Raw genomic sequence first — 18,161 nt, 5'->3', positions numbered from 1 at the left:
GGACACGACTGAGCGAGTGAACAGCAGCAACAACATGTATAAAATGAGCTACAGGGTATATTGTACATCATGAGGAATATAGCAGGTATCTTATATAAAAGGAGTATACTCTTTACAAATTTTGAATCACTGTGTTTTATACATGTGACATATAATACTGTATATCAGCTATCAGTTCGGTCACTCAGTTGTGTCCGACTCTTTATGACCCCATAGACTGCAGCACACCAGGCCTCCCTGTCCATCACAAATTCCTGGAGCTTGCTCAAACTCATGTCCATTGAGTCAGTGATGCCATCCAACCATCTCAGCCTCTGTCGGCCCCTTCTCCTCCCGCCTTCAATCTTTCCCAACATCAGGGTCTTTTCCAAGGAGTCAGCTCTTCGCATCAGGTGGCCAGAGTACTGGAGCTTCAGCTTCAGCGTCAGTCCTTCCAGTGAACATTCAGGACTGATTTCCGTAATGATTGACTGGTTTGATCTCCTTGCAGTTCAAGGGACTCTCAAGAGTCTTCTCTAAAGGATCAACTATAGTTTAAAAAAACAAGTAGTGCTGGAGGACAGAAGTGTGATCAAACACGCAAGTGATTGTCCTAGCTGACACTGTCGTGTGGACAGGAGTGCAGCTCTGAGACAGAGCAACGGTGAGAAGGCGCTTGGTCGTGGTGTGTGAAGGGCTGACCTCACGACGGGTAATGGGCTAGGAGAGTAGCTTGTAGGCCAGTGGAGCCTGCTCGGGGCGGCCTTCCTGGGCCAGAGGATTGCAGACTAACCTCCCCCGTCTGCCCGCCTGTGCCTCCTCCCCCTGCCCACCCCTCCACCGCAGGTCATCTACATGGCCCGGAACCCCAAGGACCTGGTGGTGTCCTATTACCAGTTCCACCGCTCACTGCGGACCATGAGCTACCGAGGCACGTTCCAGGAGTTCTGCCGGAGGTTCATGAACGACAAGTGTGAGTGTCTGTGTGTGATGTTCCCACAGGGGTGCTTCCCATCACCCCAGGACTCTGATAACCGTGGGGCTGGCCTGCTTCCCTGCTGGTGGGCAGCGGAGCTCGGGCTGAGGGGGGTCAGGAAGCTTGTGCCAGGCCGAGCGGGCATTCGATGCCGAAGCCCATCTCTCTCCCCACACCCTTGGGGTTCTGAGAAGTCTCCCGGTTAAAAGCATCCGTATCCCTGCCTGGATTCCAAGCTGTGGGAACAGTGGCCTAGATCCCCGTTATTGGTGCCCAAGGCCAGCGTGGAGGCTTCGGCTTCGTGTGAGGGCCCCAGGCCTTCAGCTGGACTTGAGGGTCAGATGTGGCCGCCAGCCCCAGGCCAGTGTGGCAGGTGGGGTTCACTCCAAGGGAGGGGCGGGACAGTGCTCTGGGCAGGAAGCATGTTCCCAGGGGAGAGGCTTCGGCAGGGGCCGAGCCTGCCAGGGCCCCTCCATCCATGTCTGCCCTCCCTGGGGAGGAGTGGACCAGGGAGGGAGCTGTCCCCTTGGCCGTGGTGTTGATTCTGTTCCCCTACCCGCCAACCCTGGCTTCTCTGCACACCCTGCTGCTTAAGACTTTGCGCTCAGGAGAGTTTTGAAATGAATTAAGTCTGTCCCGAGACTCTCCTGCAAATACACTTCCTGTTTTATTTCCCAGCTTGGGGAACCCTCAGCCTGGTTGTCCATTCGTTGTCCAGCCCAGGCAGGGCAGGGGTTCTGCAATGAGATTACGTGGCAGGAGCATGATAAAGCACATAGAGGCAGTACAGGAGCACAGCACCCCAAGTTTACATGGGACCTGGGACGGCTGAATTGGAGCCTGGCTGAAGACCAGACCTCCTGAGTGAGCTCCCCACAGTGCCTGAGGCCCTCTCTTTCTTGCCCTTGCGTCTCTGCTTCAGCCCAGCCTGGGGGGGAGGGACCCCGGATGGGAAGGGACAAGTGTAGATGGCCTCAGCAGTTGTGCCTTAAGGCCCTGGGAACCTGCTGAAGGCCTCTGTTCAGCCTCCCTTCCGCCCAGCCCATCAACTGGCTCGGGCCCCTCCTGGTCTGTCAGGTATTTGGTTCCCAGAGCCGTGTTTTAAGTCCTGGTTTGCGCTCCTGCCTTTAAAGCAGCCGCTGGCACGGGAACACCGCCATTGCAAACAGTGGGTGGCCACTGCATTCACACTGCCCCACGGTACAGACCTTAAAAGCCCCCTGCTCAGGCTGGAGGAGTTATAAGTTATCTAGTACAGGCCCGTCCACCTCGTGAAGGTCACGGCACTGCCCAGCACGGACGTTCAAGGCTGCACACGCTTGCTGTGGTCCCCCACAGCCCCTGCACCCGAGCACCTGGTCCTGTTTATTCCCTGCTCTGAGGAGGCTTGCCTTCTCTGTCCAAGGTGCTGAAGAGCTTGAGTGCCGTGCAGAAGAGGCAGTGAAACTCGCTGTCCGTCCACTGACAGTCTGGGCGCGCTGCCCGGAGGCCTGTGTCAGGGGTTGTGACGCACACACTGCAGGGCAGGGTGGGTGGGGGGGTGCCTGGGCCCGAGTGCCAGGGGACAGGAGCAGGGTGGAGGAGTGCCTGTGTCCCGTCTTCTCGGCCTCCCTGTCCCCGAGTCCCCCCTCCCCCGCCCCACCGCCCCATCCTTAGGCCCTGGTTGTCTGTCTGCGAGTGTTCTCTGGGAGCGGGGGGCGGGGGTGGTGTTCTGGTCTCCATGTCCATGCCCAGTGGACTGCTCAGTCCCAGGACGCCGATCTGCGTGCCAGCTGTCGGCCCAGACTTGGGAGCGTCTGCTTGGGGACCCCAGGGTTACCAGCCTGCCAGCGAGTTGATCAGGTCCCTTCCTTCTCTGGACTCGCCCCCATGCTGAAGATCGGGAAGGCTGGCCTGGCCCTCATGTCCTGCCCTGTGCGTGGGTCTCCTCCTGGTGTGGGAGGAGCAGGGATGTGCCAGGCCGACGGGAGGGTGCAAGACCTGGAGTCTGAAACCTTGGCCGTGGGGGGACCAGGCCAGGAGGGCCAGGGCTCACCCAGCAGCGGGCCTAGTGAGGCCTTTGGCTGTAGCCTGCACTGCTGATTCATTTCTGCCCACTCACCCCCATCCCCTTCCAGAGCGCCCCCTTCCTTCTCCATAAACGGCCTGAAGAGGGCCTTCTGCTCTGCTCCATCCCCACCACCAGTGCCCCTTGACCCATACCTCCACTCCCAGGACCCACGTCGGACTGTGGGCCTAGGCTGCCGCTGCGCTGCGCCCTGCTGGCGGGATGGCCGACTGCTGATGGATTGGGCTGGCGGGGTCGGGGTCCCCATTTCCCAGCCTTGGTCATGTGTGTACGCATGGCTCTGCCACTCGGTGGACTTCAATAGTACGCATGGGACCCCCAGTGCCTCCCGCCAGAGAGGACACACAGCGACGCCCCCACTGGTCCCCAGGGGCCGAGACCTGTACCTGCTTTTCTTGGGGCGGCAACCCAGCGGTAGGGGGGTGGGGGGGCACAGATTCTGTTGTCATGCCATTCACGGAGGAGGAGGCGCAGACAGGTTCAGGGCCTGCTCCGTCTCGTGGCCAGTGAGGGTGTGAGAGGCTGGCTGCCTCTGATCCAAGTCCTCGTCCTCTGCCCCCCTGCCTGGCCACCGTCTGATGGTGCCGTCTGCCTCTGACCCCCTCCGCCCATGCCCCCCCGCTTCTCTGAGGCCCCTTTGCAGCTCCCTGCCCTGCTTCCCGCCCAGCCCTCGTGGATCGCTTCAAGCTTGCCTGGTGTGGGAGGCGCCTGCCCCAGGCCTTGGGGCTCCCTCCCAGTGCTGGTCACTCCCATGTGGCCGTCACCAGTGTCCTTGGGCTTTGCTGTCAGGGCGGGCGCTCCTCTGGCCTTGGGCCATGCGTCATGTCCTAGGGTTCGGGAGATGGATGGGCACTCAACTAAGTGAGGGCCCTGGCAGTGTGGCCACTCCTCTTGACTGGCCTCTGTTGTCCAGCTGGACCTGCTTATCGAGGCTCCACCGGCCCAGGGGCCCCCACGTTCTCTGGCTGAGACCTCCCTCTAGTCCACATGGAAGCCCCCTTGGAAGCTGCCCTCACAGTGGGGGGCATCAGTGTGACCCTGTGGACACGAGAACCCATAGTTTTTATGAAGAATGCTGTGAAGAGGCCTGGCCACACTGACTGGTACATGGGTCCCCCTGTGGCTGTGGGACCCCAGCCCTAGGCCACAGCCCGGAGGGTCGTGGGACACGCCGGCTGTGGTGTAGGTATGAGCTCGTGTGTCGGGACAGCCTGTTGCCCCTCTTCACACTGTGCCTCCTGGTCCTGCCTGTGTCTGGCCCCATGTCAGCTCCACCCTCCCCGACTGCAGACCGACTGGCCCTGGGCCCAGCTCCTCTAGGTGGCCCTCTCTTGCATTCACCACGTGTTCGAGAAGCTCCTGGAGCCGGCACCTGCGCACCGGGGGGACGGAGGCCTCCCTGCTCAGGGTCGGGCCTTGGGCATCTGGGAGGTGGGGCAGAGGCTGGCAGGTGGGAGCGGTGGGGCAGGCGGCCAGGGGACGTGCGGCTGCCTGAGGAGCTGGAGCTGCGTCACAGCTGCTGGGCAGAGGAGCGAGCCGCCATCCACTCGCCCATCCCTCCTGTGACCTCTCCTGTCCCCTTGTGTCCACAGTGGGCTATGGCTCCTGGTTTGAGCACGTGCAGGAGTTCTGGGAGCACCACATGGACTCGAACGTGCTATTCCTCAAGTACGAAGACATGCACCGGGTGAGTGCCTGGGGGTGGGCGCCTCAGGGTGAGAGCCTCGGGGGTGTGTCCTGAGGGGTGGGTGCCTCGGGGGTGTGTCCTGAAGGGTGGGTGCCTTGGGGGTGTGTCCTGAGGGGTGGGTGCCTCGGGGGTGTGTCCTGAGGGGGTGGGTGCCTAGGGGGTGTGTCCTGATGGGCGTGTCCTGAGTGGTGTGTGCCCTGGTGGTTAGGTGCCAAGGGGCAGGGGTGATGCTCCAGGCTCCACGCCGTCTGTCCCACAGTGGAGCCCTCAGGGAGGGTGGGGCCTGCAGTGCCTGGTCATCAGGGGTGCATCTTGGACCTCAGGGTTCTAGGTGGGCCCAGAGCCCCTGACAGGGCTTCGCCTCCAGCCCATGCAGGCCCCCAGGCCCTTGCTCTGGCCTGGGCCATGTGCAGCTCCCGAGTTAGGGGTGGCCTGCAGTGCTTCTGAAAGGCCTGTTTATTTTTCTGCTTCGACGGTGGTGGAGCACTGCCGGGGTCCAGCCCCGGTGGATCCAGGGAATTCAAAGCAGGGACGGCGTTGGCAAACTGGATACAATCAGTTCAGTTCAGTCTCTCAGTCGTGTCTGACTCTTTGCGACCCCATGAATCACAGCACGCCAGGCCTCCCTGTCTGTCACCAACTCCCGGAGTTCACCCAGACTCGCGTCCATCAAGTCAGTGATGCCATCCAGCCATCTCATCCTCTGTCGTCCCCTTCTCCTTCTGCCCCCAATCCCTCCCAGCATCAGAGTCTTTTCCAATGAGTCAACTCTTCGCATGAGGTGACCAAAGTACTGGAGTTTCAGCTTTAGCATCATTCCTTCCAAAGAAATCCCAGGGCTGATCTCCTTCAGAATGGACTGGTTGGATCTCCTTGCAGTCCAACGGACTCTCAAGAGTCTTCTCCAACACCACAGTTCAAAAGCATCCATTCTTCAGCGCTCAGCCTTCTTCACAGTCCAACTCTCACATCCATACATGACCACAGGAAAAACCATAGCCTTGACTAGACGGACTTTTGTTGGCAAAGTGATGTCTCTGCTTTTGAATATGCTCTCTAGGTTGGTCATAACTTTCCTTCCAAGGAGTAAGCGTCTTTTAATTTCATGGCTGCAGTCACCATCTGCAGTGATTGTGGAGCCCAAAAAAGAAAGTCTGACACTGTTTCCACTGTTTGCCCACTTATTTCCCATGAAGTGATGGGACCAGATGCCATGATCTTCTTTTTCTGAATGTTGAGCTTTAAGCCAACGTTTTCACTCTCCACTTTCACTTTCATCAAGAGGCTTTTGAGTTCCTCTTCACTTTCTGCCATAAGGGTGGTGTCATCTGCGTATCTGAGGTTATTGATATTTCTCCCGGCAATCTTGATTCCAGCTTGTGTTTCTTCCGGCCCAGCGTTTCTCATGATGTACTCTGCATATAAGTTAAATAAGCAGGGTGACAATATACAGCCTTGACGTACTCCTTTTCCTATTTGGAACCAGTCTGTTGTTCCATGTCCAGTTCTAACTGTTGCTTCCTGACCTGCATACAAATTTCTCAAGAGGCAGATCAGGTGGTCTGGTATTCCCATCTCTCTCAGAATTTTCCACAGTTTATTGTGATCCACACAGTCAAAGGCTTTGGCGTAGTCAATAAAGCAGAAATAGATGTTTTTCTGGAACTCTCTTGCTTTTTCCATGATCCAGTGGATATTGGCAATTTGATCTCTGGTTCCTCTGCCTTTTCTAAAACCAGCTTGAACATCAGGAAGTTCACGGTTCACATAGAACCGTTCAACTTCAGCTTCTTCAGCATTACTGGTTGGGGCATAGACTTGGATTACTGTGATATTGAATGGTTTGCCTTGGAAACGAACAGAGATCATTCTGTCGTTTTTGAGATTGCATCCAAGTACTGCATTTCAGACTCTTTTGTTGACCATGATGGCCACTCCATTTCTTCTGAGGGATTCCTGCCCGCAGTAGTAGATATAATGGTCATCTGAGTTAAATTCACCCATTCCAGTCCATTTTAGTTCGCTGATTCCTGGAATGTTGACATTCACTCTTGCCGTCTCCTATTTGACCACTTCCAATTTGCCTTGATTCATGGACCTGACATTCCAGGTTCCTATGCAATATTGCTCTTTCCAGCATCAGACCTTGCTTCTATCACCAGTCACATCCACAGCTGGGTATTGTTTTTGCTTTGGCTCCATCCCTTCATTCTTTCTGGAGTTATTTCTCCACTGATCTCCAGTAGCATATTGGGCACCTACTGACCTGGGGAGTTCCTCTTTCAGTATCCTATCATTTTGCCTTTTCGTACCGTTCATGGGGTTCTGAAGGCAAGAATACTGAAGAGGTTTGCCATTCCCTTATCCAGTGGACCAGATTCTGTCAGACTCTCCACCATGACCCACCCGTCTTGGGTTGCCCCATGGGTATGGCTTAATTTCATTGAGTTAGACAAGGCTGTGGTCCTAGTGTGATTAGATTGACTAGTTTTCTGTGAGTATGGTTTCAGTGTGTCTGCCCTCTGATGCCCTCTTGCAACACCTACCGTCTTACTTGGGTTTCTCTTACCTTGGGCGTGGGGTATCTCTTCACGGCTACTCCAGCAAAGCGCAGCTGCTGCTCCTTACCTTGGACGAGGGGTATCTCCTCACTGCCTCCTTTCCTGACCTTCAACGTGGGATAGCTCCTCTAGGCCCTCCTGCTACTGGATACAGTAGCTTTAATTAAATATTAATTAGAGACATAAAGAGTAATAGAATAAGGATAGCTCAGTGAGAAAATTCAGTGGAGAAAAGAGGCTGAATAATTCAGCCAGAAGGCGAGAGAAAGAATGACATGGGGAGACCAAGCTTTGGTGAACAAGGCCCGCACTTTATTTTCCAAAGTCGTTTTTATACCTTAAGTTGTGCATAGAGGATAATGGGGGAAGGGGTAGAGTCATGCAGTAAGCCAGGCTTTCTTCCTGCAAACTTATCATATGCAAAAGTTTAGGTGATTTGCAACATCTTCTGGCCCGGAGGCCTGTTAACATTTTAAGACCCTTTCTTCAGAAAACTTATTTTTCTCTAAAGGTGATTAGTCAGGCGCCACCCTCCAAAAGCATTAGATAAAGTTGCATTCCTATAGGGCAAAGGTGTGGTGGGCTATAACAAGAAAAAGAATTAACTCAAATGTCCAAGGTTACAAACATTAAAGCTACTACTTACATCAATTATATTAATCAATACACTGCCAGGGACACAGCAGGTAAGGGATATGGAAACTTAGCAGCAAACATTGGCCCAACAAGTGAAAAACCCTTCACCAATACAATTTCTAATCAATCTTTTAACCGCTCAAAGGAATCTGTATTTAGACAGTTTAGAACATCTCATGCCTCTCACGGTTGGGAAGCTGTGAACAATCACATGTGGCTGGAAGAACTTATTCAGGCAGGCTAGAGGACTTCCAAAGGAGTTTGTAGGTTAAAACACTCTTATCACGCCCAGGAACTTTATTAACTGGAGCTGTAAGTTAACTCTTTTTCAGAGAGAGGTGGTGGGGGACAGCCCCCTGTAAAGTCAGAGGTGTAGGTGAGAGCACAAAGCAGTAAAGTAGGCAGACTCTGGTTTTGGGGGTAGATGCTCGAGAGTCTCCAGGGGGCTTCTGAGGCTCGATCCTGCCTTTGCATATGCTGAGCCTCCTTCCTCATGACCTTTGCCACGGGCGGAGTTCCTCACGGCTGGCTTCTGGCAGAGCACCACCCAGCACCCTGTCCGAGGTGAGGGGACCAGCTCGGGGCAAAGGCCGAAGTGGCTGAGTCTGCATGTCTCGTCCGGGCTGTCTGTCTGTCTGTCTGTCTGTGGAGGGGCGGGGGGCTGGTTTGCAGGCTGCTGACCACCCGGCGGGTGTGTGCTGGTGTCTGGCCTCTGCTCCCCTTGGTGAGCTCCCCTGCTCCCTGGGGCATGTTCTTGGCAGCGTGTCCACCGTCGTATGTTTGTCCATCCACTCAGGGCTTCGGGCATTTGGGCTGTTCCCATTCTGGGTAACTGTGAGCAGAGTGCTGTGGGCGTTCCCATGTCTGGGTGGACACGAGTTGTCTTTTCATCTTTTTTCCCCTCCACCCCTGTTCTGGGATGGGGGGGCACGGGGCTCCATGGCAGGGCAGGATGAGGAGGAGCCCGCCCGTCCAGCTGCGGACTCACCTGCAGGGCGCGGTGCCAGCTGGCAGGTTGCTCCCAGCGCCTTGCTTTTATGAGTCACTTAGTATTTCATCCCGAGGGAGCAGGGCGTGCAGTTTACAGAAAACGTCAGAGCTGAAACACAGCCCTGTGCCCCGCTTCTCCAGACTCGCCGGGAGGCTGTGTCTGCCTTGCAGGCCTGTGGGAGAGGAGACAGCCTCTAGCATTCTCCTCACGTGACCCAGCCACCGCCAGCCGGCGTTTGGTCTGCTGACAGACAGCCCAGGCTATGGGCAGGACACTGGGGACGGTGACGCTGGGGCGGAGACCGCGGCGGGCTTCAGTGTTTCCTGGGGCAGGGCATGGCTGCGGAGGGGCGGGGCTGTGTGGCGAGCAGGTGGGTAGAGCCCCTTGGAGACGGTGAGGCAGCGGCAGCTGTGCCGTCAGCAGTGCCAGGACGCCGGGGCCCAGAGACGGCTTCATGTCACCGAATCTTCGCAGCGAGCCAGGTTCCCTGCCCTGTGAGGTGGGCTGGCCCTGGGGCCCCCGGGTCCCCCCCTCCTCAGGGCTCTCCTGAGCGCCGTCTGGGTTCCAGCTGATGGCGGGGAAGGAAGGAGAGAGTGAGCTGGTCCTGCCCCTGGCACAGTGCCCAAGTGCCTTCCTTTACTGCTTGCTGCTGCTGGACATGGCCACCGCTACGTCAAGGCCTCACATCTGCTTCCAGATTCCCAGAGGGCTGGGGCGGGAGCTGAGCGCCCTCGGGCAGTCTCTTAACCCGGATCCTTATTTCTTGAAGATGATGGCGTCCAATTTGTCTTGAGGACTTGAGTCAGGCTGTGGATAAAAGGTCCCCAGAGTGGTGTTCCACAAAGGTGCCGCCTCTGATGGGCTCCCGCGTCTCTGCTCTTGTCTTCCAGGACCTGGTGACCATGGTGGAGCAGCTGGCCAGGTTCCTGGGGGTGTCCTGCGACAAGGCACAGCTGGAGTCGCTGACCGAGCACTGCCACCAGCTGGTGGACCAGTGCTGTAACGCCGAGGCCCTGCCCGTGGGCCGGGGTACGTGCCGCCCGGCCCCTGGGGCGCCCGCCCCCTGGGGCGCTCCCCCCCTCCCCCCCACCACCGCCGGCGTCTGGACCCCTATTCTCCCCCCCGGCCCCCAGTCATGGTTCAGCCTCATATCTTCAGAGCTTTCTGCTCCCCAGGGTGGGGGGCAAGAAGGTAACCCAAAATGGGCCACTGAGAATCCTGGAAGCCCCCGCTGGAGTCAGCCTGTGGCCCTGCACAGGGTGTGGAGTTCACGGGGGGGCGGCTGCTGGCGGGGGGATGTCTCAGGTTCTTTGGGGAAGAGGTTTTCAGGCAGACACCTCCTCAGATGGCCCCCACCCTGGCGATGGGTTTGGGGCTGTGGAGTTGAGGAGCACAGAGCGTGCACACGTGAGCAAGGGCCGTCTCCCTCTGTTCCCCAGGGGAGGCAGCCACACAGGTGAGGTGCAGCGCATCCCAGGGAAGGGGTGTGTGTGTCTGTGGTGTATGTGCTGTGTGTATATGTGAGGGGTATGTGTGCACAGTGTGTGTGTGTGTGTGTGTGTGTACACGCATGTGAGAGAGTGACAGCAAGCAGGAAGTGCAGGCCTCTCCAGGGCTGGCCGGGCAGCTGTCACAGAGGCCAGGGGGCTCTCCCAGCCTAAGAGCGGGGTGCTTGGGGTGGAGCCTTCTGAGGTGTGGGCAGGTGTTCCCGCAGGAGTCCTCCCCAGATCCATGGGGGCCGCTCTCTCTGCCCCGAGGGCTCGTGCTGTTTGCAGCTGCTTCACGGCAGAGGGCTCAGGCATTCACATCCGCGGCACCTCAAATCCATGGCCGAGGCTGGTTCCCAGCTCCTGGGTTGGAGGGGAGGGCTCGGAATGACACCGGACTCCATGAGCAGCCGCCCAGAGGGGAGAGAGGAGCTCTTCCTTGGCCTGGCCGGGCTGCTCTGGCCCTTCGTCCTCCCTGTACGGAGGGCCGGTCGGGTTGCCGACCCGTGTGGCTCCCAGGCTGTCCTGAAGGTCAGGTGGTTGGGTGCCTTCCTGTCAAGGCAGGCGGGCCACTCTCCGGGAAGACGTTAGTTAACGAGCTACGTCACCCTGCCGTTTATTTCCTGGCTGCATCTTCACGAACGTTTATAATTTAAAATTTATTTGCTCTTTTTTAGTTTTGCTTTCTCTGTGTTCTGTTACCCCTGGGTGTGACCTTCTCCAGAAGCCCCCCTTTCGGTTCACTTGTGTGGTTAAGAAGTGTCAAGAACACGCTGCGTGCACATATGCTCCTTCCGCTGTGTTTGCATTTATCATCGTTTACCTTGGTTTTGCTTTATTTCAGTTCTTTGGTTTTGTTTTCTTTTAGCACATTGCCTCTTTGCTCGGAAGACCTCCTTGCGTTGGTGAGAATGCAGGGGCTTGAGTAGCCAGCTGCATTGCTTAGATTTGATTCATGTCACAGCATAAATTGCACTGTCTTGAGTCCAAATCCTAAACCAGGTGGGTGACTCCTCTGATGAGCTCTTGGCTGCCTCAGCTGAGAAAAATAATCGTGGAAAAAAATATACGGTGTGGTGGGTCCAGAGCTTGTAATTCTGACCCTGAGGTGTCCTTAGAGGGTTCCTCTCCATCACCAACATATAATTTTTCATCACCGAAGAGAAAATCCATGTCACTTTGGATCTGTTAGCTCAGCGTTTGCAGGGTTGCAGTTTCATACATTAGGTCCTGCCAGGACAGGGGTGACTGTTAATAGCACAGCTTAACGAGAGATGCTTGCTGGGACAGTCAGAGCTCTGCCGTCAGAGATGCTGATGGTGAACAGAATTCTAGGCGAGCACTCAGTGCCCTGAGGCCGGTGTGTAAAAAGCTCAGCTGCGGTGCTCTGGGTGATGCACTTACTGCACACGGAGGGCAGGGACCCACTCCTGACTTCTTCACAGTCACCATTCATAGTGCCCAGAACCGAAGATCTCGTAGTTAAGGAAAGCGGGTTCAGCAGTTTTCATCATTTTGATCTCTCTCCCTTCACGAAGAAGGGGAAGGCCCATGCCGGCCCATCAGTCTGTCGGCTCCAGGCCCCTCATGTCCTGCAAGGGGTGGGCAAAGGGGGTCTGACCAAGCCTCATTGGGATGTCGCTGTGATAGAGCAGCCACGAGGGCCTGGGTGGGACTGGTCTTGGTGTCGAGTTGGGAGCTCTAATGGTTTTATTCCCTGTCACTTCTCCCCTGACGTCACATGGGCAGGCTTCTCGAAATCTCCACCCTTGACCTGGCCCCGGCAGCTGCCTGCCCACCATGAAACATTCTGCCTTTTAAAATTCTCCAGAAGCAACAGCTGCCTTGGTGGAGCTGTTGAGCTGCATGAGTGGTGGTGTCACGGGGCACACAGATCCCACGTGGCCTCTGAACTGCAGACCCGGGCCACGGACACTGCCCGTCCTCGGGGGTGTTGGCACGTGCGCCCCCGCTCTGCCTGGTGCTGGGGCCCAGCGGTGGACGGGCAGGCCCTCCCCAGGGCCTCAGCTTTGCACGTTTCTGGTCCTGGGTGAAAGCATGCCAGGATGGCCAGACTCAGGGAAGTGGGCTCAGCTAGCCTGAGGTTCACATGGCCATGGTGACCCCCGCGGGACAGGTTCAGAGGGGTCCAGGGATTCATGTGGAGCCTTCCAGGTCGCTCTCCCCAGCTCCCTGTGGTTTGGCAGCTGGCCTGACCGCCAGTGAACTCAGCTCGCCCGCCCCGTGTGTGTTGCAGGAAGGGTCGGGCTCTGGAAGGACATCTTCACCGTCTCCATGAACGAGAAGTTTGACCTGGTGTACAAGCAGAAGATGGGGAAGTGCGACCTCACGTTCGACTTTTATTTATAATATCAGCAACCGCACACTTGCATGCTCACAGTACCCAGACACTATAGCTCAGAGTCCCGTTTGCACTCATTTGTTCCTTGCTGGACAGACTCTGGAAGTGAGACCCCGGGGGAGGGAGGGGACATGGCCGGAGAAGCTGGAGAAAGCGGGTTGGAGTTCTGATCCAGAGCAGCTGTCTCGCCTTTGAAGTCTAAACGTCTGCCCACAAAGATGGCGATGCTGGTGGACCACACGTGTCACGTCTGTTAACATACGCAGCTAGAGTGTCTACCTTTATTACAACCCACACTACGTATTGTATTTTATAGAGCTTTTCACTGGAAACCTAAATAAATCTCAGTAAACCAAATAAAAGTTCATTTCTGAGGGGCTCAGGAGAGCCACACCCAGGTGGTAGGAAGCGCTCAGGGTTGACTTTATTTATTTATTTTTTTTGTCGTTCACATGGCACAGCCATTTGTCCTCCCCTGGTGAGGACTGGAGTGAGGCTGGGGTGGGGGGCCCATTTCCCCCACGGCGCTCAGTTCTCAGCAGTCGCCCTGAGTTACAGCAGAAGCTGTTCGCAGGGCGGGGGGCGTTTTCAAAGGCTGCCCTCCGGCCAGCGTCCCTGAGGCCAACGCAGAGGACCTGGAGGGATGGGCATGTGACGCGGTGACCCAAGAACCACCCCCCACCCCTACCCCCCACCCCAGCAGAGACAGACCTGCTCAGAACCTGACTTTTCGTTCCACGGTCTTTGATTCCCCGAAGCAGAAACCTGCTTATGTTGGCAAACAGATGGCTTGACAGTACTTTCTGGAACTCCTGGGTCTATACCTGCCGTTCATTGTTGTGTCTGGGCCTGCAGCTCTCAGCCCCACAGACCCACCCAGTGCGTGTGGTGCCCCGTCTTGGCCGGGATGGGCCGGTGGGGTCCCCTCGGTGCTGCTCCAGGGCCCGGAGGCGGGGGTCCACGCCAGGCCGGAGGAGTGACGAGGCGGCGGGCGAGCCGTGGGGCCGGCCGCCGACAGGCACGCGTGTCGCCGCCCCTGTGCACTGGGCTGTCCCGGCTGCGCGGGGCTGGGAAGTGCCTGGGGTGGTGGGGCCAGAGGAGTCACCGCCTCCGCGGGAGGGTCTGTGCCGAGGGCGGATGCGAGCGCTTCCGTCGTTTTGTCCAGGAGAGCAGCTTGGACGGGGCAGGTGGTCCACGGCATCGCACGGTGGGCTTGGCAGCACCTTTTTTCTGTGTATCTGCGAGGGCGGCTGCTTTCTGTGAAATTTGTTTTCTATTTTTCTATTTTTAGTACTGTATGGATGTTACTGAGCACCACGCGTGAGACTTCTCTGTGCTTGCTTGCATCTTTAATAAAGACATATCCCATGCCTCGTGTCCAGCCTGTGCTGACGGGGGTGGGGGCAGTTGGGGGGCCCCTCCACCCCGCCGTGGTCCCCTCTGGGTTTCAGGGCGGTAAGAGGGAGCCCACTGACCCCTGCCCCTGGGGTGAGGGTCTCAGCCTGGGTTGGGTGGGCTGGGTCTCCCTCGCTGTGGGTCCCGCCACCTTTTGGTATCTCTTTGAAGCTGAAGTGAGAGGGAGGGTAGGGGAGGAGAGAAGTGGGAAGAGGTTTTGCCGCATGTGGAGTCCAGGCCTTTTGGGCTCAGTCTGGGAAGACCCCCTTCAACAAGGCAGATGGTGGTGTAGATTCTGACCTGCTGACTTTCCTTTGCCTCCGTGACTTCCAGAGCCCATCTAACTGATGCCTTGTGGGAGGGAAGTCCAGGATGCTCTTTTATTGGATAAAAAGCCTGGACTCTTTGAAAAGTCATGCTGATTTTCAAATGAACTAGCTCCTTTGGGTCTCTGGTGAAGTCCCAGAATTTACTTTGGTGTCTGGGATGACCTAGACCCACCTTGGGCCCACATCCAGTCTGCTATGTTCCAGGGTGGGAGGGGTCTGCTCCTAAATCACCTCCAGATCACCTAAAAGCAGGCAGATTATAATAAAGGTGGAGCCACTGAATAGAGAGGCAGGGTGGGGCCTGTTCACGGAGCTCAGTGAACGTCCCCTCCAGCCCTGCCCCGTGGATGTTTCACCGCAGTCCTGGATCCACTCAGGACACACCTCGGACGGCTGCAGGCACTGCTGGTGGCACTAGGGTCCCCAGCCTGTGTGGCGTGCCTGCTCTGGCGGGGAAGTGATGTCCTAAAACCCGGGGTGCGTTCAGGCCCAAATGCGCTGCTGGGGGCCCGTGCACTCCTGAAGGACCAGGGAGGCCAACAAGAAGAGGCCCCCTGAGTGGAGACCGGGGGCAAGTGAGGGACCCCGGGCTGGGGGCCGCCTGGGGGAGGGGGTGTGTGCTGGGCAGCGCTCAGAGGCTCGCAGCTGGCACAGGCAGGAGCCCAGCTCCCAGAAGGCCTCAGGGGTCACGAGAGTTGGATTTTGTAAGAAGAAATGAAGGCCCAAGAAGGCTTAACTGAAGGAATGCTGCCTGGGGGTGCCCCCCCACCCTCAACCCTGCTGCAGGTAGAGAGCGTGAGGGGCCGGTACCGGCCTCCTGGTTCACCGGATCCACAGAAGGAGGGGGTGGTTGGCCGTGTCAGAACCCTGAGGTACCGTCCGCCCCCTCCCCTGGCTCTGAATGCTCTAGGGCGTCGTGTGGTGGGAGCTGTTGCTGCCTCTTGCACTTGGGGCAAGGTTAAAGGCAAAGTGAGTTGAGGGCAAAGGTGCTGTGGATCCTCCGAGTGAAGCCAGGTTAGAGAGCAGAGTGGCCCAGCGGGTAGTAGCCCCTGGGGGTGGGTGGGGTTTGAGGGACCAAGGCGAGGAACATCTGGACAGATGGACAGGACCAGAGAGGCCTGGGCGGTGGGCTGACCTTACGGATCCCACCATGGGGTTCTTGCACATCCCCGTCTCCAGGGAAGTCCCGGGCTGCCTGGCCTTTGGACTTCGCAGACTGAAAAGATTCCAAAAGGCACTTGGGGGACCTGCATAGGCTTTAATGCCCAAGTAGCTGGATTCAGCCACAGCCCCCCACCAGCTGGACCTGTCCCCGTGGCCTCCAGGCTCTGACACAGCCATCCAGGACTCATCAACCACCTCCCCCCAACCCCCCACCACGCACCCAGTCCCTTCATCTGAAATACCCAAGAAGGCCCTCTCACCTGAGCAGGTAAGCCACTTAAATTCTCCAATCCAGTGTGACAATTTATATACAATCTCCATCACGCTAACTTCATAGGATGGTCACAGGATTTAAAAGTGGCTTTGAAAACAACGAATCACAGATCTGTGCCTGGCCTTGCTGGTGAGCGCCCCCTAGTGGCCAAGTCACAGGCGACGGCCGACGTCAGTCCACGGGGAGGCCCCCCAGGCCTGTGGATGCAGGCGGTGTGCAGCCCCTGTCCTAGGAGGCCCCACGTGTGACACAGCTTTGTCGCCTTTCTGAGCGGGGTGGCTGCTGTTTGCAATGGTGGAGGGGGGTCCTTGGGTGTCCCGGAGGACTCCGCCCTGTGGATCCCGCCCTGCCGTAGAGCCTGGTCCCAGCCCTGCCCACAAGGCATCACCTTCCACCCCTCGCTGTTGAACAAGCACTTTCAGACTGGGGTGGCACGTCGGCCAGGCGGTCCAGGCTCCCCCAGTGAGGAATGCCCTCTGACATCCCTGGATGTCCAGTCCCCACAGGCTCACCACCTTCTGGGACGGTCATTCCATTGCTGGTGGTCCTCTCCGGCCACTTAAGCAGACCCCCACCTCTCAGCCTCCCCCCTCTCTGGCCTCCCTGAGATGCCCAGCCCTGCCCGACCTGGTGAATGTCGCCCCTCCGCTCCCAGGTGTTCCCTGCCTTCCTCTCACCCTGCCCCGCCTACTGCTCTGCACTGGTCTCCCCATGCGGACAGCGACACCCTGAAAGCAGAGCGGGGCTGTATATTCCTAGGTCAGAATATGGCATATAATTAGCACCTAATATTTGCTGAGAGGCATCTTGCACTGTTGGAGTGGGTTTCATTTTTTCTGAACACCGTCTGCCCTGCCCCTTCTAGGCACTGCTCCTGGTCCTGCCCTCGGGGGCCATAACTTCCCAAGACTTAGGCTGGTGCCCTGCCTCCTCCCCAGTCAGGAACAGGAGTGGTGCAGAGAGCCAGCCCTCTGAAGATGCCGAGCAAGGAGAGGCGACTTCAGTGACAGCAGGGAGACGGCTGAGTGGAAGAGACAGGGCGAGAGATGGTCTGTAAACAGGCGGGATGTGAGTAGGACAGGCGCCAGAGAGGGGCATGCCAGGTGGGAAGAAACAGGACGCACTGCAGTGAGTCGGGCATTCGGCTGTAACCCACTCTGCCAACGCTGGTGGTGGGACTGAGGGCACGGCCCCTTTTCATCTCATAATGAGGAGGTCTCATCTCAAGTGTTTTGAAATCCTACCCTGTCCAAGCATGCTGTGATTCTTAAGTGGTCAAACTGCCTATCCATCCAACCCCGGAGGAGCTGATCCATGGGGGAGAGCGTGACGTTTTTAGCCGGGGATGGACTTTGCCGGCGAGGGCAGAGAGGATTGGTTGTGGGAGCACCCGGCACACGGCTTGGGCCCATCAGCGCCTTCTCCGAGGCGCGCTGAGCCTTTGCCAAGTCTACACATTAAATGACAGCCTGATTCTCACACTTGGATCCCTGTAAGCTAGTTGGCACTGGATGTCTGAGCTGCAGTCTTTAAATCTGTCCCCCTCACCATTGACGAAAGGAATCTGTGCTCTATTAAAAGCCTTCTTTAAAAACCAGAGAATGCTAAATGTGTTTAAAATATGAAAAAAAAAAATCAACCAGAAAATGCATTTTCCCCTCTTGAGAGTTGTCATCTTTACATGTATCCGTGGTGTCGGGCACCAGCTGGGAACAGAAGTCTTAAAATATCGCGAGCAAGGCCATCTCTGCAGAAGGAAAAACTCCCAAAGCCAATAAGACTCTCTTCTCCAGTCTTTTGCATCCTCAAAAAAAACTTAAGTGATTTGGTTAAAAATCTCCCCCAACCCTATTTTTCTTGTCTCTTATTTCTCCCCTTTAGAGTTCACAGTACATGTGATTTCCAGAAAAAACTTTTTTTTTTTACTCAAATGCAGCTGGTACCTTGGCTCCCATCTCAGTCTGCCCAAGAACCCCTGGCTGTTAGGTCCCCTGTGCCCAACTCAGCCTGTCCCCTCTGCCTGGACTCCTCCCAGATGACACTGACTTAAGCTTGAAGCTCAGCTCAGGTGCGGTCTACTCCGAGAAACCCCTGGCGTCTCCGGCTGCACCTCCTCCCAGGGGTGGGGATCACTGCCATGCCCCTCCTAACAGACCCCAAACCCAGCGACTGTCTGTTTCTTAAGAATCAAACCATGTCTCATTCTCCTTGGTGCCGAGAAGTCAGCTCAGAAAAGACATGCTGATGTCCGC

General features: G+C 57.0%; 1 protein-coding gene across 2 annotated transcripts in view; it reads left to right on the top strand.

Annotated features, from left to right (window-relative positions):
* The window catches only part of SULT4A1 (sulfotransferase family 4A member 1), a 33,236-nt gene extending 19,119 nt beyond the window's left edge, over positions 1 to 14,117 (top strand). Inside the window, exons 4-8 of one of the 2 annotated variants that reach the window (XR_009736737.1) lie at positions 826 to 952; positions 4,616 to 4,710; positions 9,789 to 9,927; positions 11,254 to 11,387; positions 12,643 to 12,729. Coding sequence is in view for 1 of the 2 variants with exons in the window: in XM_061418793.1 (XP_061274777.1) it covers positions 826 to 952; positions 4,616 to 4,710; positions 9,789 to 9,927; positions 12,643 to 12,755 (474 nt within the window). In the remaining variant the exon portion in view is untranslated. Of the gene's footprint in view, positions 1 to 825; positions 953 to 4,615; positions 4,711 to 9,788; positions 9,928 to 11,253; positions 11,388 to 12,642 lie in introns of both variants that reach the window. The other variant, XM_061418793.1, reaches the window with a different exon arrangement.
* Positions 14,118 to 18,161: the final 4,044 nt, after the last annotated feature.

Source organism: Bos javanicus, chromosome 5 (genome assembly GCF_032452875.1).
Source record: "Bos javanicus breed banteng chromosome 5, ARS-OSU_banteng_1.0, whole genome shotgun sequence".
NCBI classification, from domain to species: domain Eukaryota; kingdom Metazoa; phylum Chordata; class Mammalia; order Artiodactyla; family Bovidae; genus Bos; species Bos javanicus.
This window is presented reverse-complemented; position numbering and strand designations above follow the sequence as displayed.